The following is a 23,324-nucleotide window of genomic DNA, read 5'->3' on the forward strand; positions in this document are numbered from 1 at the left end:
GGAAATCAACAGTCCATCTGGGAAAACATCTGCTGTTGGGAGTATCATTAAATGCCAGCTTCACTACAACACGGTTTGGTGCGATTCAAAATAAGAAAAATAGTGTTTATGGGTTTACTTCGAAATATGGAAACTATGGCTTTTAATTACAAAAGTATAAATATGGATCTAAGCCTTGAAGTTTCTGATAGTATAATTTAACTTTTTATTAAATCCGATAATCACATTGTCTAAAGATGAGGCCTTGAACAGGAAGACAGATTGGTTGAGTTGATGTTTTCTGAATGATTTTACGTATTTGATTGCACAGATTTTTGGATGAAGCTGCAAAGGGCTGCAACCTGCGCAATAATTTCATACATGCAACAGCTTGTGGTGTAAACAACGATTTATACAAACAGTGCACTTTACTTAAGATTGCTGTCTGCTGGCTAGCCTCTTGACCTTGGTTCACGTCACAGTCAGAAAGCCTCTGGGTTTTGCTGCATTCAAGTGCTCTTTGTAAATCTCTAATTCTTAGCTTTGGAATTGTAAACAAGTGCTTTGTTGTTTTGTTTTAAAAAAAAAAAAAAATTGATATACTTTGTGATGCAATGGATGAGGAAACACTATTGTATGTGTAATTTAACTATTCAAGATGGTATTACTCATACTTCTGAACTCCGTTAAATAAAACTGTGAGCAGATTTAGACTTGAATTGATATGGTATATTAGAATGACATACCTACCTTATTTACAAAACATCATTCGTTTTCTGTCGTAGATGTGAGCTGTTTCTGTTTCGTGCTGATATTTTTTTCTGGACGAGTCTGTTTTGATGTGTCTGATTTTGAGATGCTGTCAGGCAAACCCCATGCAGGAAAATTAAGACGAAACTGATTTATTCTTAGGGCACTTGAAGGCATCATATGATCAAGCGCACATCACTTACAGGCGGTGACTTCAACCACTCCGTTAAACTTAAACACAAACGGGCAATGTTTAGAATAAGAGCAGGGAAAGTCGAGAACGTTGCTGGTGTACAGTGGTAAACGGGATAAACGAAGTAACTGCGTTTTTTAGCTAAACAGACTGGTTAACAGCGGGTATATACCGCTTTTATCACTCTAACGTTACCCCCAGAATGACGAGTAAAATAGAGACGGTTTCGGACTTTTAACAACATCGGGACACAGCTAACTTAGCTTAAAGCAAGAAACAAACTAACGTTAGCTTAACTTGGGGCGTTGGTAAACGTTTGTTGGTTTTAGTTTTTCCGTTATACAGTACAGCACCGACGCTGACGGTAACTTAACATCAGATTAGCATTAGTTAACACTATCGAAAAAGCTTCAAACTCCAAAGTCGAGTCGATTTCCAAGCCGTTTAACGTAGCCCACGTTAATACAAAATAGAATTTTGCTGACTTCGAATCAAAAGGATTTCTACTTGAACAGAAATAAACACTGGACATTAACGTACCTACATCAAGGTAAGGTAATGTGGTAATGCTAGTTAACTTTGCCTTGTACGTCAACATTAGCATCGATGTAACGTTTTGTCTATTGAATGAAATATTACGGTTATTGTCTCGTCAGAAATTAATGTTAAATGTATAACTGCACTGGGGTTAAATACAAACACTGATTTCCACCACATGGCTTGCTGTTGAACCGTTAGGACATTGACTTATCATAGAGTTAAAGTTAAGAAAAACCATTAGGGAAGCAGCAGCTGTTTTAGAAAAACTGGGTAACGTCACCTGGTCTGTTACAAGTTTCCCTGAACAATAGCCTTGCTGTAGGTTGGGTGTTTTTTAACAAAGAATACCTGGTATGTCATCAGATAAGGTGTGTTGCCAGGAAGGAATTAGTAAATGATTTCCTGTTTGTAAAATGACAAGGATAGAGTTAAGCAAGACAGGTTAATACAAGATTTCAATTGACAGAGGACTATGTTTTGATCTGGCAGGTATATCTATTGTAATTCACTATTTGACATGATTCCAGTGTGATCAGGATGTTAAGGGTGATGAAATAACAGCCAGCCAACAGTTGTATGTAACAGCTTTAGTATGAAGGATAGCTGTTTTGGGTTGGCTTTTATTTGCTAAAACAGTCATCTCTGAACTTAACCAAACCTTTCAGAGGTAGCATGTGGTTGATCCTCTGTCTGTTTCAGGAGCTGAATGGCCTCCGTTGTAGCGGTGAAAACTGAGAAGCGACCTGCAGCTGATTCTCAGGATGCAGACTCAAATGCAAAAAAGCCCAGGTAAGCTGATATGCTGCTCTGGAGCCAGCTGCACATTATGCCCATAACTCATTCATTGGTTTTTGTCAGCAGGGCTGATTACAATCTTTATCTTGAGTCCCTACTTTTTTGCCAGTTCTAAATAAAGGTAGGTTTTAGTCTTGCACTGCATGCTGGTATGCTTGAAAATGGTCTGTTTAACGTTCATGCTGTCGGAAGGATTTGGGAAGCACCTTCCTTGGAACCATCATCACTCAATCTCTGCCTGCCCCAAAGGAAACTGCTGCCCAGCCTGAAGACCAAGCGAGCCCCCGAGCTGGTCCTGGTGATTGGCACAGGGGTGAGCTCTGCAGTGGCCCCTCAGGTCCCTGCACTCCGCTCCTGGAAAGGCCTCATCCAAGCCTTACTTGATGCAGCAAATGACTTTGACCTACTAGAGGAGGAGGAGAGCCGGCGTTTCCAGAAGCACATGCAGGAAGATAAGAATTTGGTGCATGTGGCCCATGACCTCATTCAGAAACTTTCCCCGGTAAGACTGCCTGAGCCTTTTTCCTTGCCTTTCCTTTCTACACCACCCTGTTGCACATGCACAAACACATGGCAGACAGACTGCCAGCTCACTGTCCTTTCCTCAGCGAGGGACATTTTGTCTCAGCCTCCATTAATTGAGATAAGACATCTTAGCCTTATCTCATTTAAAAAAAAAAACCTATACCTAATGACACAAAGCTTGTTTGTGGGATTCGTTCTGAGAAATTTTTGTCAATACACACAAACACTGTAGTCAGATGATCTTGACTCATTTACACATGCAATGAGTAGGCTGTGTTTTGTGTTTTGCATTTTTTGGTGTTTTTAAAACCACCAGTTTATACAGAGGCAGGGTAGCTGAACCACATTAGTGTTTTCTTTTTTAACCCTCCCTTGCCTTCCTTGATCAAGGTTCACAGCACATTTCCAGCATACAAACCTGGATTGCACTGGTTTTCTATGTGCCAAAAAAGTAGCACATAGCTACAATTGTAGGGTAGTTAAGGTAGTCTGGCTGCTGATGTTTTGGTTTCATCAGCCAAACCCAGATACATTGGTAAGAAGTTCCCAAAAATGTGTTTCGTGATGCATTGTCAACTTTTAAATGTTACTATTATTCAGTCCGGTATTCACTTTGTTTCTCTTGTTAGGTGGTAAAAACTCAATCATAATTGTGGGTTTCCGATGCAGAAATGATAATACAGCAAACTTGAAATTGTATGCGAGACGTTTGCTTTAATATGAGAGACAGAACCCAACCTATCACCCATAGTGAGGACATCCCACATATTTGTTATAATTAAGTAAAGCTTCATGATTGATCGCATTAAATAGCAGTTTCAATTTAAGCCTCTATGCAGTCTTCCTCTAAAAATGTATCCATATTTGTATCAAGAAGGAGATCCATTCTATCATAGCAAGCATTTGTAATTTTAAGACTGCATTATACCATGTGACAGCAGAGAGGACAGAGAACAAAAATTAATCTAACTTGTGTGAGAGAGAGAAAGAGAATAAAAAGAATGCTTTGAGGAAATAGAGTAAACAAGAGGATGAAAAGTCAGAATCAGGAAATTTTCACTGGTGATGGTGAGTAAAAGAAAACACCAGTTCACATAATGAGTTAATTCTTGCACTTTCTGTCGGACAGGTCTGTTTTGGAGCAGGGCTGGCAGATGGGAGCCTTTATACCGTTTGCCTCCTGTGTTAGTCATGTCTCATCGCACCTTTGACATTGATAAAACACGCTTTGTTTCAGCCCTCCAGCCAGTTGTCAGAAAGGGAGCAAACAGCGCTTTTATGGCTTTATCCAACGTGTTTATTTCAATCCACAGTTGTGCAGACACCAGCCCACTGCTGTTGGCTACACCACACAGCAGGCTCTAGCATGCTGAGGAAAAAAAACAAGCATGGAATGATGTGAACCAGCAGCCCCCCACCCCAGATTTTCCATTTAGACAGTTAAAGCAGCACCCAAACAGCAAGCATACTGTAAGTTACAGTAGAGGTTTAGCGTGTAGTGATTTTTTTCACATAATCCATTGCAAAAATATTTCCTCTGTTGCAGTTTAGCACGTGTTAGCACTAGACCTGAGTTCATGTAGTTGCTTTACTGTCCTCTGGCTGAAACGAAAGGAATTTCTCCTTGTGTCGATCCTAGTGTTTGCCCTACGGCTTAAAGCTAAATTCAACATGGAATTCACTTATGTATAGACTGCCCCTTGAATCATACGTTAGAAGCCCATCAAAAACCACACAGAAACTGTGTATTCATTGCTACACTAAACTGGGAATTTCATTCTGATGTTAATCATTGGGAGGTGTCTAGTAATATCAAAATACTAAGAAAACTGAGGTGCTTGAAGGGGTAAGAAAGCTGCACTGAGTTCCAGTTAATTCCACTGTGAGAGTTTAACCCACTTATCATGAAATTGTGTATCAGTTGGATTATGGTAGTCTGCAGGCACACGCTGTCAGAAAATGAGGGTAATCTTAAATAAAAACTCAGAGAGAAGGTTTTTGTCGCAAATCCTCTCATACCTTTGACCTTGGCAAAAACGAGGCTAATTACAACTTTGCTGACTGGTTTATTTATTCAAGCAAGAAATGTAAACTGGGTCAGTGGAGAAAGCATTTGATCATCTGCTGATATTCATTTTGGTTGTGATCTTAGATTTTCAATTTGGAAACTGATTATTAATATCTATCATCTAAAGCCCTGCTTTGAATCTTCTTACAAAATGAAATTATTGCTGCTATGTTTCCTAAGTCAATTGTCAGTGTGAAATGAACCATAACAGTGTGTGGATACAGATCAAAAGTTCAGGTTTTGTGTCGTCGAATTATGGACATTTTCCAGGAGCAACAGGCTTGTGAAGAGTCAATGTCTTATTAACATTGCTACACCCATATCTTAATTGTACTAATTGAGCACATGTTCAGAGTAGAGCAATCCAGAGCTAGCATAAAACTAAGAATAAAATTATATTTTTGAAAAAAAACTATTAATTTAGAATGAATATTTAGAAAACAGAGTTGTTTACTGGCACTTCATTTGGTTATTACATAAGTCCTGAGACGGTCCAGGGACACAGTGATCAGGATGGGTGCTGTAGACACTATGGGGATAATGAGCTTCTTCCTGTGGAAAGGACTCCTACTGTTTAGCCCATTAGAGCTGTAATCTCTGGAAGCCAGCCGAGTATTTCCCTGTGCTAGAATCACCTTGGTCACTGCATCTACTGCACTACCCTTTGCTATTCTTAGCTGCCCGACTCTTCCTGTTTTTTTTTTTTTGTTTGTTTTTTTTTTGTTCTTTTACAACAGGCTCTGCCAGGTAAGAGTGAGCTGTAGCTTGTGCAGTTGTCACAGCCCGTAATCTCTTTGCAGACTCAGGTGGTATGAGAGCTGCTACTTGAAGAGCTGTGGACAGGATCAAAGAGGGTGATTGATGGAGTGTTTTTTTTTTTTTTTTTATATATATAGAACAAATTTGTCCTTGAGCAGGTATTTTGAAAACTAGCACACACTTGACACACCCCTGAAGTCTCACTTGAGAGTAAATTAAGGCATTTAAGTTGCCGGTGGGAATTCTTGTAAAGGCCTGTGCTAAGAGAAACTTCTTGAAACCATATTAAGGCAAAGCTTTAAAGCATGCTGAATCATGTTCAAGGCCTGGTGAATGTGACTGCTGTATATGAATAGTTAGTTATCAAGTTTTGGGTGCAAACTAAAACAAACAAAATAAGTAACAATAATTGTACCTACTTCCCATCTGTTTCTAAAATGAAATGTCATCATTTCAGTGTTGGTGGTGGCAGTTATGCGACGGTTCTACCTTGCTTCTAAGTTGATTTATAAAAAAAAAAAAAAAAACATACATCATTCACGCTGTTGAACAAGTGGAGCTTACATGCACACATTTATTTTAAGACAGTTGGTCAGGTCACATGGTATGATAAGTAAAACTCTACTCAAGAGGGTTCAATCCCATTAAAAAGCTGCTTGTTGTGGGTTAGCGAAAGTGTACTGGACATCACAGTTGCAATAATTTGACAATGGCCAACTACTTCCCCAAAAGGTATTACAGTAATTATGCTAATTATGCTTATGTACAAACAAATTAAACTAATGAATTTGGGGCTGTCAAATACTAACAGGAGTCAGGGATGATTCACATAAAAAAATATACTCACAGCACAGCAAAGATGTGATGAAATGAGGAACATATTATTTACCCCCCATTTATTTAGTCATTCAGTCTTCAGTCTGCACATAGAATGTCGGGTTGAAAGCATTGCAGTTTTTTATCGATATTTAAAATTGGGAGAGTGTTTGGTCACTCTTGTGTTAAAACCTCACAAACCAAAGCAGAATGGATGACACAGTGTGGTGCAGTAGTTAGCACTTTGTCCTCAGTGCTAGTAGCAAGAAGGCTCTGGGTTCAAACCTGCCTGCTGGCCAGCTGGGGCCCTTCTGTGGGGAGTTTGCATGTTCTCCTCGTGCATGGGCGGGTTTTCTCCAGCTACTCAGCTTCCTCTCACAGTCCAAAGACATGCAGGTTAGACTCAGGCGACTCAGCCCTAGCATAGACTGACAACTTCCAGGATGTAGCCCGCCTCTTGCCCAGTCCATCCCCTAGCTGATGGATGGATAATGGACATATTTTTTCTGTTGTGAAAAGTCAGCGGTCTTGGTTGTAAAGCTGTTTTACATTGCAGTAACAGTAAAGGTCTTCACAACCATGTGTACTCCAGATTGTAGATGTGACACTTTCACAGAATCAGTGCTCTTGTGGTCATTGTTTAAATTTTTTGTTATATAAGTTTTACTTCCACTTGACAAATATATAGATCACATCGCTGCTGGTTGTTCACTGCATTTCCCTTTCCACTGTTATGCTAATTCAGTGCTGTTTAAAGATGCTTAGCTGAAAATGAATTATCAAGTATAAGTACGTAGACACAGTGGATATGGCCGTCTATCTTGAATGCATCATGCACTGAATGAAGTCTTACAAATTGTTAGGTATTTCCTGCAGTAATACCACCATGACTTTCTGTGAATTTGACATTTCAGACCTGCAAAGCAATTGTGTGAAAAGTGTGCAAATTACACAACTTTTTCTATGTGTACTTACCATAAAACAAGAATTGTGGAGTTCATCAACAGAAAACATTATTCCTAGTATCGCTTGTTTTTTTTTTTGTTTCAGAGAACAGGAAACGTGCGATCTACATTCTTCAAGGACTGTCTATACGAGGTGTTTGATGACTTGGAGTGCAAGATGGAGCATGCAGGGAAACATCTACTGCGCTCAGTGTTGCAGTTAATGGAGAGCGGTGCACTAGTCCTCACCACTAACTTTGACAACTTGTTGGAGATATATGCAGCTCACCAGGGCACCAAGCTGGAGTCTTTGGACCTGACAGATGAGAAAAAGGTAAACAGAGCTCAGATTGTGTTACGGCATTGATTGATCTTTCCTGCCACAATACAACCAAGTCAGCTTTTTTCAAATGAGTGCAAAGGCCAGTAAAGCATGCACTAAAACGAGCAGGTTTTGTTTTGCCAAGCTGAAATTGTAGGACTTTTAAAATCCCTAGAAATTTTGAACTCAAGTTGCATTGTAACACATTTAACATGCTTAAACATTAAGGAACTCTTTGAATGGGGTAAATCACAGATGAATCCACCTGAATAGTATCTTGTCCTGTGAGAATTTGGTTGAACTGACTCCCTGCACAGTCAGATTTACATGTATGAAATTCTCTTGCGAAGTTCCTTGCTGATAATACAGATAATGCTTTGACCTGAAAGAGCCTTTTGTCTCTGACAGGTGGAGGAAGGTTAAAGTTCTAGTCATTACTCAGACACTGTTGAGTTTTATAGATTGAACAATATTTGCTTTTGGTTTAAGACTGGGGTGAAAAGGAAGCTTGTGTTTTCCAAGTAAACATAGGTTTGTTTCCCTTCTGACCAGTTTCTATACTAAATCCCAAGTCATCCAGTCGCGTCATTTTCATCCCAGTTAATTCAAAGTTAATTTGATTATTTGTTAAATAGAACACAAATTTGCAAGAATTGATCAGAGTTTTCCGACAGACCCATCGCCGTGCCTCTCAGTCCTGGTATTTATGCCTTGTCTCCATCAGGGCTAATATCCTCTAACTGCTGCTCAGTGATTTTACACCCTGCCCAGCTAGAACAGGATTGAGTGCAATGGACTGTTAAGTGTGTGTGCGTGTCTAGGTGTTGGAGTGGGCTCAGGAAAAACGGAGGTTAAGTGTTCTGCATATCCACGGTGTTTACACCAACCCCAGTGGTATTGTACTGCACCCTGCTGGCTACCAGAATGTACTGAGGAACACTGAGGTCATGGTGAGCTCTGAAATTGTTTTCTGTTGGTTGTTATGTTTCTGACCTAGGAATTTAATGGCTAACTCAAATTTAAATGTGTTAATAATATCACGTTAGGGTAGTATATTGAATTGCAAATTGCACAAGGTTGTCTGTACCAAATTGCGTCTGTCCCTGCACTAGTTTAAGTAAAGAGTAATAACATATATTGCTGCTGGTTTCAACAGCGCGAGATCCAGAAGCTGTATGAGACCAAATCATTCGTATTTCTTGGCTGTGGGCGCACAGTGGACGACACAACCTTCCAGGCTCTGTTCTTGGAGGCAGTCAAACACAAGTCGGACCTGGAGCACTTCATGCTTGTGCGGCGCGAGGACGTGGGTGAGTTCAAGAAGCTGCGTGACAACATGCTGGACAAGGGCATCAAAGTCATCTCCTATGGAGACGAGTATGCCGACCTGCCCGAGTACTTCGAGAGGCTGGCCAATGAGATCTGCAACCGTGATGTGTCTACCAACGGCTGGGGTAAGGAGGATGACAGCTGATCACAATTCACTTGTGTGCCTATTTGTAGTAGATGATGTGTTCTGGCAACCCTGTCTCCAAGAAATTACATTTATATACCACTAACAGTAAATATGCCATCCATGTCCTTGCAACTCAGCTGCAATGAGTAAACGTAGTGCTTCATTAAAAACACATTGCCTTTGAATGTAATGCAGCCAGTGATTACTTTGCTACCACAACAAAATTGGGAAAACAGTATCATATGATGGTATTTTCTATGAGACGGGGATGGTTTTGGAGTCTTAAAATTTCACATTCCACTTATTATACACATGAACTGAAATTTACTCACAATGATGAGAACTATACAGCCAGTGAAACAAGCTGTATCATGTCATCTGTGGCAGTGAATAAGCTTTCCAAAGTTTGAAGAAATAACCCTGATGATGCCATATGGGGGGCAATGAAAGACACAGAGTTGCATTATGGGTAAAAATAGGATCCAGTGATTTTGGAACATGACATACCAAGAATTAAATGTCAGGATATTTCTTCTTCTGCTGCTTTGATTTGGACCAATTCCCCAACTTAATGGAAATGCAATACTTAACACTATCACTTGTACCTATCATTGGAGAACCCCATTAAAAAGTTTGACAGTGGGATATTCAATGCTTGGTTGCCCCTGCTGTCACAACAGCAGGTTCTGCTGCTCTATTAACCTTCTGTATTGCAGATATGATTTAAATTGTTTGGGGTCCCAACATAGCTTGTCTCTAAACATCTCTTAAAAAAGAAAATGTGGGATTTTCTTGCATTTAATTCAGCACATCTACTTAACATGCCCACTCACCCTTCTTAAAGGAGTTCAGGATGTGAGTTGCCTGCATTTTATATATATGTTTTTTCCTCTATCTATAGGGTCTCCTTCACAAAATGGTGAAGAGCAGCAGAATGGATTTAACACACAGAAAAGCCTCCTTCAAGGTTAGGACTGAATGCTTCTCTTTGACTTCAGACAGTGGCCACTTGCAAGAGACATTTCCAGAATAACACAGTAAACGCTGTCCAAGACTCTTGTTTTCTTACTGCATGCTGGTAGATAGAAAATCCAGTATCAAAAGACCTGCTGGTATTACTTTACACAAAGATACAGCTGACTTTGCAGAATTGCATGCATGGCAGTCAGCGGCCACGTTTCAGTTGATGCTCCTTTTTATTCAACTGCTCACTCAAGTCCATTCCTTCTCTTTTTGCCCCAGACTATCATTCCTGACAGGCACACGGTCGGGATCAGTATCAGTCATTTTCCTCCACAGCTCCGTCAAGAGATCAGTGTATTTCGAGTAGTACTCGATTGTGATTTCATTCGGTGGATTTAGGAAACCAGGAACATTACGGGCCATGGGAGACCTAAAAGCTGTCAGTATTTTGCAGATATTTAAGGTAATCGTCAACACTAATATCCAACCTCACGGATCCCACTGTACTGTATTTAAATGTTGCCGAAACCTCAACATTTGGGATGCTAAATGCCAATTTTAATATGCAGATGATGCAATGATAAGCTGCTCGGATTTGGACATACATTTATCAAGAATGCAGTTAAACAAACTGCATCACCGTCACCTACCTGCCCTATTATGAAAAGCTGTAGGTGGAAGCTATAACGCACATCACATGTTCTCAACTGAAAAAAATCTTGGCGATATATAAGGATTTTATCTGTCATGCTCAACCCTGACACCAGAAAAACTTGATTTGCACATTACTGGCAGGGGAATGGGAATGGTGGAAACTTCTCAGTCATGGATGGTTACTTGGTTTTGCAAACACATAAATGTTATGATTCTGTCCTCAACTGTAAGTTCAGGAGAGTATGTTTTCATAGCAGAGACGCTCTGCCAGTAGCAATCACTTTGCCACTCCTTTGCTGAAAATAAAAAAAAAAAAGTTCTTTGTAAGCCTTTTTTGTATTTTTAATACTTTCATGTGTTTTCTGACATAGTATTTATAAGTACTATTTTCAAAATAAAGCTTTTGGTATCCCATTTGTCCTTTTGTGTTTGCATGTCCATCGATGACCATACTGGAACAGACTGTAAAGGAGCTACAGATCAGGTACCTCTGCATCATATGACAGAACAAATTCCACTTTACAGGCTGTCATAGCACATAGCAGCTTTATTTAGAAATTTGTTTACATTCTCATAAATTAGCTCAGATCTTTTGTATAACTCCTGATTCTCTCATATTGCACTACCACAAATTAAAGGGGGCTAAAGATATTTAAGACTTATATTAATAAATCATGAGGGAAAACTTAAATAAAAGGCCTGTAGAACTTCAACTGACCACACAAAGTGGAGTCTGAAATCTGCCGACAACCGTAAGAGCTAAAAAATAAATTTACAAAATATCTTTCCACTTTTCATCAAACGGATTGTTTCAGTTTTTTATAAACTGAGGGCTCATAGTCTCCATTTTGTAATGAGTAATGTGTTAATAGTGTGTTAGGTAGGTGAGGAGCTCTGGAAGATGACATTCTTAGAACAATCCATCTGAAATTGGTGTGATCACAGTTGTTAATATGTTTAGGAGATATTAATGTACTTCCCCACTTTACAGTGGATCAGCACTGGCAGAGCCTGGTCTTTGCTACGCCACAATTTAGGTTTCTATTTTTAACAGGGGAGTACAACATCTACTGATTTGATACTTGATGAACTGTAAACAGATTCAGACCCCTCCTCTAGACTAGAAGGAGTGGTTTCTGACCTGAAATGCCATGGTACACTTGATGGATAATCACCCATGTAGTGAAAGTGTTAACTAACAAGACAGGAGACAGATAGGCACTATGGTCACTAAGCTTTCCTCAGGCACAGGCAGCTGCTGAAATGTCACATCCAGCAAGCCTTCACGACCTGACCTCATTTACATAAAGAGGGGAAAACTGACTGACAAAATGCCAGGTGGGGAATTTGTTTTGTAAGTCTTTACTGTGTAAACCAGTAAACGGATGACATTTACAGCCTAGATCCATTTAGTCAGCTAAAAAGTCATTTGTTTCAAAACTCAGGCTGATCTGAGGTACTTTTCAATTTGGCCCAAAAGTTTAGAAATGATGTAGAAGGAGGCTCCTCTGGCTTCGTTGCAAAATGATCTGTCTTCCAAAGTGCACACTTGTCCTGTGCATGACACGAGTTCTTCATTTGATGCAAAGTAGAGAGGGCAGGGCAAGAGGATGAGAAATGCAGGCTAGCAGGGCTGGAACATCTCACGGCAGTGTGGCAAAGGTATTGTTGGCTTTGTTTGCGATGATGAATAAACAGCAGAACATGCAGCCACTTAAGCCTTCATCAGGGCGCCGACCACAGCGCGGGCATTGAGGCTGCGCAGGTCATTGTAGGTCTGCCCTGTGCCCACAAACACAATGGGCTGGCCTGTGATGTACGTCATGGAGATGGCAGCACCAACCTGTGAAGGAGGAGTGTTATCAGCTTTCTGACTGCTAATAATTCATAATACGTGAAACAACTCCGGACGACTAATTAACGGCATCAAGAAATTATACAGAGGCCACGTCATAGGATTAAAATCAGATAGGAATATATTGGAAAACATTAAAATACCTTGTCGTCGATGGTGTCAAACTTAGTGAGAACAATTCCATCAATGAGCCGAGGCTTGTCAGACATTGAGTGGTCTGCCAGAGCCTGATTGAACTTCACCTAAGGACAATGGAAAGACATGAGTCATTCGGTGGAAACATGATTAGGACCGAGTTAATATGTACAGCACCAGCTTTCCATCTCACTATTTACAAAGTGTAGAGGAAGAGAAACCACACACACATCTGCGTAATCATGATAAATGGTTAACAGGACAGAAGATCACTGGAGCAACACTGACCCCTGCTGGAGAGTTTAATTGATAGCAATCCATTTTATCCTACAGCTTTCTCTGTTTTATTAGTTAGTGTCTGTTGATTAGCACAGGAGCCTCAGGTCTGTATACCAAACTAAAGCTCATTAAAAACCATAAATCCCTGCTCCAGTAAGCACTAAGTTCTAGCAGTCGATCACATAATTTTGACACAAATGTTTCATTAGAATTCAGCTGTGAATATATGGATTTCTAGTTCCTTGAAAATGTCAATATCCATTCAAGTTACCAGTAAAACCAACTTACTCCTTAATGTCAGTCATCAGTTACATTTACTGTTAGTGCATAATGTGTCTCAACAAAAAGTCTGGATTTGTCAGTGGCCTTACCAGCTGATCAACTGCCTCATTTCCAACCAAAGCCTCCCCAACAAACAGCACTAGGTCGGGCATGTTGACCGCGATAAGTTTGGCCAGGGCTGTCATTAGGGGGGCGTTGTCCTGCATACGCCCAGCAGTGTCGACCAGCACCACGTCAAAGGCCTGGTTGCGGGCTGGAGGGATGAAACGCAGAGGGCACAGATGTGATTTTTCCACATGGGTGATATTAATCATTAATGAAAATGGATTAAAACATACTCAAAACTGAGAGAACCCTTTATCACAACAGAATTGAGGTGGCAATCAACAAGAAAACCACAGCTCTAAATTCTCCAGGTGAGCTAACTTCATTATTACAACAATCAGTTAATAATTAGTCAACTAAAAAGAAAGTGTTTACCATAGGCAATGGCCTCCATGGCAATTCCAGCCGCATCCTTCCCGTAGCCCTTCTCATAGAGCTGGACTACGGGGCGTCCTCCATGCTGCTCCGGTGGATGCAGAGAGTTCAGGCGGCGCTGATGAGTGCGGAGCTGCTCCACTGCCCCGGCACGAAATGTGTCACAGGCTGCGATCAGCACTGTGAAACCATTCTCTATCAGCCAGAAGGAGATCTGGACCAAGACAAAGAGAGATTTAGGTCAAATGAACTCGGAAGTTACGGTCAACAACGTATGCCGTGTTTCGACCAAAAATTTATTTTCTTCAGGAACTAAAAGCTTCCTGTGGCACATTGTTTCTTTGTTTCCACCGTGGCCTAAAGTCCCGGGAAGATTATGCAAAATTATTACTTGACATTAAATTATTCACAGCACTTTGAGGGCATAGCATGAACAAAAATACGGGACAAATTGCTTCCCGCTTTCATTCAATACAGGACATAGCATTTTATTTTTAAATACGGGACGATCCCGTATTTTATGTGACAGCTGTTGTGGTCCTTTATTTTTTGGAATTCCTTATTCAGTTTTTTTTTAACCTGCAGACCTTTAAACATCACAGGTGAAATAAAATGCAGCGAGTACTTGACCAGTCAGAAATGTTCAGCACTGCAGACCCCCCCCCCCCAAAGTTCCTGAACCTTTGGAAAGTACTGACTGACCAGGTACCTTTTTGGGGGTTGATCAATTACCCCAGAAATAAATTTAGACCCTGGTTCTTGCGGACGAAATGCGCATGTTCCTCAAAAGGTTCCTGGTTCCTGAGGAAAGTTCCTGCGGTGGAAACACGGCCATACAGGAACAAGAAGGAAACTTAGAGAAAAACGGTCAATTTGGGGTACATGTCACTACCCTTTTAACACCTCACCTTGGCCAGGTTGGTGGACTTTCCGACCCCATTGACACCACAAAATGTGATGACAAATGGCCTTCGCTGGCTCTGTGCCTCCATGACATCTCTCAGAATATCCACCCTTCGCTTGGGCTGCAGGATCTGCACCAATGAGTCCTGCAGGGCCTGCTTTACTGTTGAGGCCACAGCTATAAAAACACACACACGCACACACAGAGCTGACAAGATCTGATGATGTGATACAGTCAAGTCCACATGGACCAGAATCTCAAAGGAAAGTTTCCAACATCTTGTGGAATCCATGCCACAAAGAACTGAGGTTGTTGTTTTAGCAAAGGGAGGCCCTACCCAGTATTAGTATGTTACTTCTAATAAAGTAGTTGCTGAGTGTATGTCGTAATGTATGCACATGGTCTTGAAACACTCCCTGCTACCTTTAATATATCTGTGATGTTTTTAACTTGCAGTTCCACACTTTGAATCACATGAAACTGAGGGGAGGATCATATTTTAATCCATTTACTGTGATAAGCATCCAGTCAACGGGAAATGCATTACTATAATGGCATTACTGTTCCCATCGTGCAGACAGGGCTCTCATAGAAGGACAAGTGAAGGCAGAAAAAAACACTTCACAAAATGAAAAATAATTTCACAAAGGGGATGAGGATCTTTAGTCTATTGTAGGTACATTAAATAAATGTGAAAAGTTACTTACTGGTGAATGTGCCCATGACTTTACCCTCCAGTTTTTTAGCTACAGAGTCACAGAGCTGGGAGGCAATGTCGGCTGCTACATTCTTTGCTATAGGACAATGAAGAAGAAGAATGAATAGCAGACAATTCACTCTCACATCTTGCAGAACAAAGACAGTGTGTAAGAGTGAAGCTGTGATATCATACTGATGAGGTGGTCCCTCATCTTCTCCAGCACTGACTCCATGTCCTCACGGGTCAGGCTCTTGGAGCCCACCAGGCCTTTCAGCATCCCAAACATGCCCCCAAAACTGCCACCCTTTTTCGAGCTGAGAAGAACACAGAAAGCAAGGTACATGTTCACAGTGCAACTTACATTTGAGACATATTCATAAACATTATACTTTGACACTTTCTTACCTTGTCTTGCTCGTCTCACTGACAATCACTCTCTCATCTTCCTCCCCAATCTCCCCTTCCTCACTCGACTCATAGTCTACAGGCAGCAGGTCTCCCTCCATGGAGCTCACTTGCATCCCCTGAAACGCATCCAGGACATTAGGTAAGTGACTAATACAGATGTCTCTTAGGGGTGCAGTGGAGGGGAATGGGTACGTACTGGGTCATTTTGTGCCTCCAGGTGCTGTTCACCACCGTTGCTAGGCGAACAGTTGTCACCATTGTAGCTGTAGTCCAGGTCCTTGGTGCTGCTACCACCCATGTCCCAAACACGCATTGGTTTCTCCCTCGGTTTCTGAGGCTTTGGAGACTTCCTATGAGATGACAGCATATCAGAAGTAAGCAGTTGGAAATGAGCAGTCAGACATGCTTTACACTAGGAGATTGATAAAACCCGCTAGTTATTCCAAAAAGAAGGGTGACTGTTTAAATGCATATTTCTAGTATTTCTGGTAGGCACTGAAAAACTATTAAAGCAATGGATCTGACTATAATAAGGGCATGCAAAACCACAAACAAATAATACTTGTATGTATGTAATTTGCATTCATTTTCAACATATCTGATCCTGCCTTTAATGTTCTTTAATGTGTATCTACTCTGTCAATGCTGCTGTGGTTAAGACAGTCAAAATATATCTCTACCATTGGCATATATTTTAAAATGTATAAATATCTTATCTCTTACCTAGGTTTTTCAGTAGTTGTCACCATGCGTTTGCGAAATAACTTTTCTTTGTTCTTCTCTATGACCTCCTCAGGAGTCAAGCCCTGGTTACCATTCTCAACCATCTTCTGTCCAGACGGTGTGGGCTTGCCTTGATCACCTTTGGCAGGCTCAGCTGCAGGAGCTAGAGAGGATTGGCGTATCAAATCAAGTCAGGATTGAGATAGAAATTATGTTGTACTATCCATTTAGAAATAATATTAGAACAATTACCACCAACTGCACATACCCTCCTTTTTGGTATTTTTATTCTTCTTGCCACCCTGCTCCTTGCTTTTGTCCCCACCCTTCGTCTCAATCATTGATTTCACAGTTTTTTGGGATTTCTCGGACTCCTTAAAGGAACGCATGGGAGCATGGCTCCGAGCTTTGCTGCTCTCCTCCGCCTCTCTTTTGGTAAACAGTTTGTATAACACAGGACAAGACAGGTTTTAGTTAGTTAAGCATCTTTGCTTTTTTCTTTTCTTTTAATAAACTCACAGCTTAATTGGTCTGTTTTTTGATATGGCCTACGAATTATGACAGCACTTGCACTGGAAAACTGAGAAGAACATCCTAATTATCTTCAACAGCTGCTAAAGTAAAGAAGTACTAGTACTAGTATTACTAGCAATGACTGGTTCAATCAGAAGTAAAATACACCTTTCGATCCTTCAGTGCTGACACAAAATATTATGGCTAAAGTTCTTCAATACATGGAATCACCCATCTGCAGTGAAACTCTCCGTCTTTACCTAAGAAGCATCTTGAAGATGTCCTCAAATTCAAAGTTGTTGTTGAGGAGCTTCAAAGCTCCCTTTTGCTCCAGCTCATTCTTATAACGATCCCTAAAATGAAGCTGAACATCATCTATGAACTTGTCCACATATGTCAGCGTCAGGATCTTTTGAAAACCCACCTGGAATGTGAAGGAGAGAAAAGAAAAGAGTAGTGATTATTACAAAAAAAAAAAACTAAAGCAATAAACAACATGAATCTTTTGTCACAGATTTGCAGTCCACATCTCAAACATGTTTCATTTTAAGTTATTTATTGTGTAGTTAAAGAGACTTACCACAAAAATTAGCTCAAACTCATTATCGAGCTTGTATTTAAGACTCAGGGCCTCATGAGTGAATGAATTGTTCCCACTTCGCTCCTGTAACAATATCACACAACGAACAGATCGTTGATATGTCAACAGGAGCTGAACACACATGTCGTAGCTGCTACAGCTAGCTCTCTGTGTCAACCTAACAATGTTAAAAACACAAAACTACTAAAAATCTAAATCCAAAATCATAATAAGATGATCTTTAGTCTATTCGCACAAAAACAGTCGCATGTTTGGTATACTAACGGTTACGCAATTAGCTAACATTTGCTACCTATTAGCTGTTAGCTGTCCGAAGCATACTGAGATTTAGATAAACACAGACATCTGTCACAGGAGCTTGACTCGTTATGTCTCACCTGAAGGATCACGGAGCGGATCAAAGCGTTGACAGGCCCCGTGAAGGATTCAGTGACCCCGGCTCCCTGAAAACACCACAACACTATCCCCCCTTTGCTGAAGATGGTGAAGAAATCTAGCATCTTGCCACCACGTATCTGGATTAAAAACACATACAAGGGGTGGGGGGAAATAAAAAAGTGAACGAAAGCCCTGTGATGGATGAATTGTCCTGTAAACGTCTAAAGCTCTAGTGCCAATTCTTCAAAAACATTCAGTCTTACCAGGTAATACTTCAAAAGATGATAAAATCCACCACCAGTGTAAAACTGTTTTAGACACGTCAGATGCACAGCCAGGAAGTGACACTTACTTCCGCTCCCCCGCGCATGCGCAGTTTGATTGTAAACCATATGTCGTTTCGCATGAGAGCGTTTTGAACTTATTCATTCTTTAAAAATGTTATTTGCATTAGTCAAGTCTACTGAATAAAATTAAATAATAAGTAGGCCATACTCTTAGTCAATTACGGCACAAATCTGGCGTAAGTATTTCCATTTCCAAGCTTTCTTCTATTGCACTGCATTTCACTGAGGCATAGACTTCACATACAAAAACATGATCAATTTACAAAGATTGATGCATAGATTAAGCCAGGGGCAGAGCCAGACATTGTAAACGTTGGGGGCTTAGCCCCAACTTAAGTATATATTCAGGGGACATGTTCCCCCGGGGAATTTGTTCCCCATTCACACCAGCTACATGCACTGTTTACTGTATCAAGCCATTTGTACATTATTTTGGGGAAAAAATCATCCAGAGTCTGCATCATATTTTTAATCTAATTGTGCTCTGTCTCCATCACTCTGGAACTACAACACAACAAATTTTGACAAATTTTCAATACTGCCACATGAAAGGAGGCAAAATTGTCTGATGTTAGTATTTTGGATTTACATGATTTAGGTGCGGAATGAATTTGACATAAACAGCATCCCTAATCTTGAAACCTATTTTTGTTACACTATGCTGGAGTAGAGTTCACAGATTTAAAGTTAAGATAATGAATCTACATTTAAATCCAGACCATAATAATATGTGCTGCTCTAACTGAGCAGACATGGATCCACAACAAAACCAAGTAAATATCTTCACTTCTCTGAACTGAATATTAGACCAGATAGAATATAACGGAAGAACATTTACTCTAGTGATACTCAATTTCTCAAGGAATAGCATCATAGGATAAACAACATGGACATGTACTGTAATATTATTGTGCAGTATTTTATTTGATCTATTCTGGATCACTCTGTTCTCATTTCCTCCTCTTTTCTTCTTCGTTCACTCTCTCAGCTCCACACCACAATGTCTTCCTCTCAAAGAAAATATAAAACAAAAAGAGTTTTAATATTTCTGATCATAAACTGAAGATGTAAAAACATTAAATGTACATGTACATTGTAAATAGACCACATTTCATACCCATCCAAACTGTTGAGAGATACAAATGATACTGAGACAAATCGACCCCATAACATAAATTTTCACATCTCGTTTCCCCTAATAATACTAATAGAGCTCCATTGATTTGCCGTTCCTGTCATAGAGACTAAATGACACCAAGTTGAAGTTACATTATAAACTTAATACAAGATTCAGGGTTTTGGGATAACATCCAGGACTTTAGTCCAATAAACAGCACCTCCCACTCTGCCTATGGATTAAACTACAACAGTAGGCTATATAAACTCCAGTACATCAGTAATAATAATCTGTATAACAATAGTGACCTCCTTTACTTGTATTGAGTACTTATATTTTAAAAATCATCAAGTACATTTAGGTCATTTTACTTTTAAAGCATTTTCAACATAGAAATTCTGTTTGTAATGGCACATTTTAATATTGTTGTATATTTGTACTAAAGTACAAGATCTGGTAATTTCTCCACCACAGCCATAAATTTCCATTCAGTTACCGCTCCATTACCCCCCCCACACACAGTTTTTTCTTGTTTCATTTGTTATTCATTTTCTTAATTTCCCCTGTATGACATAAATAAAGTTTATCTTATAGATATTATTTATAATGGTAGAAAACCTCCAACTGTGCGTACAATTGCATGTCTGTTATTACTTCTTTTATAATAGAAAGTCATCATCCAGATCAGAAAGTAGTCTTATTGAAGGCTATGAGTTACACCAGCTTTTGACACAGGGTACAGTGACTACCCGCTCAGTGAGGTGTGATGTTCAACACACTTTGTATTTCAAATTTGACTGCACATGTTGAGTTCAACTACTTCCTCTTTTTCCTGGTGATGTCAGTGACACTCGACAAAGTTCTCACTTCGTCTTTGTTACGTTCATTTACGGTCTTTAGGTCATGGACCGTTGTTGCAGCAGTTTAGATTCAGTTACCATACAGCCATAAATTAGTCTATTTACTATTATTTACCAGATGGATTTTTGAAAGGAGTTGAACAGACATGACGATCTTAACAACATGCATGGTAAGTTAAGGGTTCATGTCTCTGTTTCTAACATAAACCTTATCTTTCTCTGTTTGAATACTTTTTTGTGTTTTATCTGTAACTAATATAAATCCTCACTCTTTCACTTGAGCTTTCAGAATTCAGAAAAGCATTACACTGCTGTGGAGTAAATGCAAATAGTTAACACAGATTGATGATTGTGCTGTATGCGGTTATGATTCCTTTTGTGGTTTACAGCTGGACTAGGAAGGATTCATAGATATCAAAATGTATAATCAATCCATATATATGTCTACAATTTGTCTTTCTCATTTCAGGTTGGTTCCAGAAACTCTTGAAATCAAGTGCATCTTCATCATCACAACATGAACAAAAACCTAAAGTGACAAGTGTACCGACATCACCTTCATTTACATCATCTTCTTCATCATCTTCTTCATCATCATCTGTCTCAAAGACAGGCCCTTCCAAACCACAAAAGCCACCGTCAGCTTTGAGCTCACAGCTGAGATGGAGACGGAAATATGACTTGCTTGTGTGCCACAGCCATGCCGACAGCGACATTGAAGAGGCTAAACGCCTGGTCTCTTTCCTGGAGGCTTCACCCCGCAGCCTGAGGTGCTTTCTGTGGCAGAGGGACGTCGCTGTAGGAGGGGCAGTGTTCACAGAATTTTGCCAGGCTGTGCAGGAGAGCCACCTGCAGGCTCTGCTTATCACTCCTAACTTCCTGCAGGAAGATTGGTGCAAGTATATGATGCACCAGGCTCTGGCGGAGGGGCCTATGTCCAATCGGCTGATTCCCCTGATACAGAACCTTCCCCACTCTCAGTACCCCCAGGAACTGAAGTTCTACATCTACATTAACCTGAGCACGAACACTGACAGAGGTTATAGTCTCATCAACAGGACTGTGCTCAAGTGTGAGTAATGGGAAAAAAATGATATTTGCTGGTCCGGCTCTATTCACAAGCTTACAGTCATGATAATATTGTTTTTTTTTCTCCTGACACATGTCATATTAGAATTTTTGGTTCTTGTCATCTACAACAAGAGCAGGCCATATGGCGGAGAATCCAGTGGTAAATATTATCCTCTTGTTTTCTTCTCCAGACCTGGAAGACATGGTTAAAAATGAGACGGCCCATGACTGCAGCGTGGACAGCTCTAGCAAGGGTGGAGAGGGCAGCTCATGAGAAGACGAGCTGGTCCCAAACAACGACACCGCTGAGACTCCAATTCCGCTGGAAGTGATGCACAAGAAAGATAAACACGTTAATGACATTTGCTGTGATAATACTCAACCGAAATGAAAGAACATAATGAAGGACAAGAAGCTCAGAGTGGAAAAAAACTTCGTTGCTATTGGTTGGACTCAACTTTTTAGTCATGTTTTTGTCACATCGTGTTGTGCTTAAAAGGAAAGTTACACTACAGTGTCATTGCTTAGACATTTGCTATTTTTCTCTTCTGGTTTTAGGATGTTCATGCAGTAACCAGGAAATATTTTATTCCAAGCAACACAGGGTTTATTTCCGGTATCAGATCTAGAGAAGTACAGTGTGTGCTGAAGTAGTTTGCAATTGCAAACTGCTGTTAATCAGCACATATTGTGAGAATTTATGTTTATGGTCTTGTAGCTTGTAAACAGTATCGAAGCCTATCATTTAAATTTAGAATAAAGGGAACTAATGCACCATAATCCTCTTTTTAACAGAATGAAAAAATAACAGTGAGCTGTAATAGAAAAAAAATATTTTGATACAGATAGTGTTTCCCACTAGGTGGTGTATTTTCCTGTACAAACCATTTGAGAGTGCCAGAGAGAAGATGCCTGTCATGGAGGCGTCACCTCATTAACTCTACTTCTCTTGCCTCTGTGTCTGTGTGTGTGAGAGAGCGAACGAGAGCGAGATAGTGAGACTAAAGGGAAATACCCACCCATAACAAACTGGTGATTGTGACATGACCTGAACTGAGCTGGACTGTAAGTAACAATGGAGTGAAGCTAACAAGACAAGACACAACTTTGTGTCTTTCTTAAACATAGAGGGATATCAGAGTGATGGCTCTGGTCTGCTGTTATTAATATTTCTGTCTGAGTTGTCTAAGCTCAACTAGTTGGAACAAAGTCTGAACATGTTGAAGAATTGGAAGGAACAGCCTTTCTCCTCCATCCAAAGAATCCAAAGAATAAACTTTCAGTTTTCTGGTTTTCTGTAAGGTATGATTTAATGTCCTTGGCAGTGCTTTAGCCTGTTAATCAAGCATGCTGCCAGTGCTTCATTTCTGTCAGTTGACATTTGGACCACTCAATGTAGAATATCAGGTATTCATTGAGTCAACTGGAGCATAACATTTGTGATACTATAGTCTTATTTATTTATTTATTTTTTTGACACAAGCAAGTTTTTTTTTTCCTTTTTACGTGAGGCACCATCTGCCTCCAAGAAGTGCTGCATGTTCTCTCTTTCTGACTTTTATTAATGCTGTATCATCCTCCCATTTTCCCCATCCCCCTAAACAACAGCAGACATTTAGGACCACAATAAAAGACCCTTGATAATCGCCTCTTTTGTGGCAAGCCAACATTGTAACAGAAAAATTCAGACTAATCTCTGAGAGGCACAGATGTTCTACGAGGCTTTATTTTTACCATAACAAATCCTCCTCTGACACACACAGAGTGGGATATCTAAACGCTTACTGACTTCATAGAAAAGCAGTTGTTGATAAGTGTATCAACATTAATATACAGAGTAGCTATAATTCATTCTCTGGTGAGAAGGTTGCAATCTGTAGTTATTGAAATGTTTACAGTTGGACAAA

The 23,324-nt window shown here is 40.1% G+C and overlaps 3 protein-coding genes across 3 annotated transcripts; 2 read left to right on the top strand and 1 right to left on the bottom strand.

Moving 5' to 3' along the window:
• The first annotated feature begins 729 nt into the window (after positions 1-729).
• Positions 730-11,178, top strand: fam118b (family with sequence similarity 118 member B). Its single transcript, XM_056375214.1, has 8 exons — positions 730-1,472; positions 2,162-2,251; positions 2,507-2,759; positions 7,476-7,703; positions 8,513-8,641; positions 8,848-9,145; positions 10,049-10,114; positions 10,390-11,178. Exons 2-8 carry the CDS (start codon positions 2,169-2,171, stop codon positions 10,401-10,403), a joined length of 1,071 nt encoding a protein of 356 aa, XP_056231189.1. The 5' UTR covers positions 730-1,472; positions 2,162-2,168; the 3' UTR covers positions 10,404-11,178.
• Positions 11,179-11,293: 115 nt separating this feature from the next.
• srpra (SRP receptor subunit alpha) lies at positions 11,294-18,392 on the bottom strand. The gene is made up of 15 exons (XM_056375212.1): positions 18,286-18,392; positions 18,022-18,159; positions 17,624-17,707; positions 17,304-17,467; positions 16,799-16,959; positions 16,531-16,693; positions 16,004-16,157; positions 15,805-15,923; positions 15,592-15,713; positions 15,407-15,493; positions 14,704-14,876; positions 13,796-14,009; positions 13,405-13,568; positions 12,763-12,861; positions 11,294-12,607 (listed from the first exon to the last, which is right to left on the bottom strand). The coding sequence occupies exons 2-15, from the start codon at positions 18,142-18,144 to the stop codon at positions 12,479-12,481; spliced, it is 1,956 nt and encodes a 651-aa protein (XP_056231187.1). The 5' UTR covers positions 18,145-18,159; positions 18,286-18,392; the 3' UTR covers positions 11,294-12,478.
• Positions 18,393-19,222: 830 nt separating this feature from the next.
• LOC130168400 (toll/interleukin-1 receptor domain-containing adapter protein-like) lies at positions 19,223-22,708 on the top strand. The gene is made up of 3 exons (XM_056375216.1): positions 19,223-20,516; positions 20,816-21,418; positions 21,609-22,708. The coding sequence occupies exons 1-3, from the start codon at positions 20,510-20,512 to the stop codon at positions 21,689-21,691; spliced, it is 693 nt and encodes a 230-aa protein (XP_056231191.1). The 5' UTR covers positions 19,223-20,509; the 3' UTR covers positions 21,692-22,708.
• The last annotated feature ends 616 nt before the right edge of the window (positions 22,709-23,324 follow it).

This window comes from Seriola aureovittata, chromosome 4 (genome assembly GCF_021018895.1).
Source record: "Seriola aureovittata isolate HTS-2021-v1 ecotype China chromosome 4, ASM2101889v1, whole genome shotgun sequence".
Classification (NCBI taxonomy): domain Eukaryota; kingdom Metazoa; phylum Chordata; class Actinopteri; order Carangiformes; family Carangidae; genus Seriola; species Seriola aureovittata.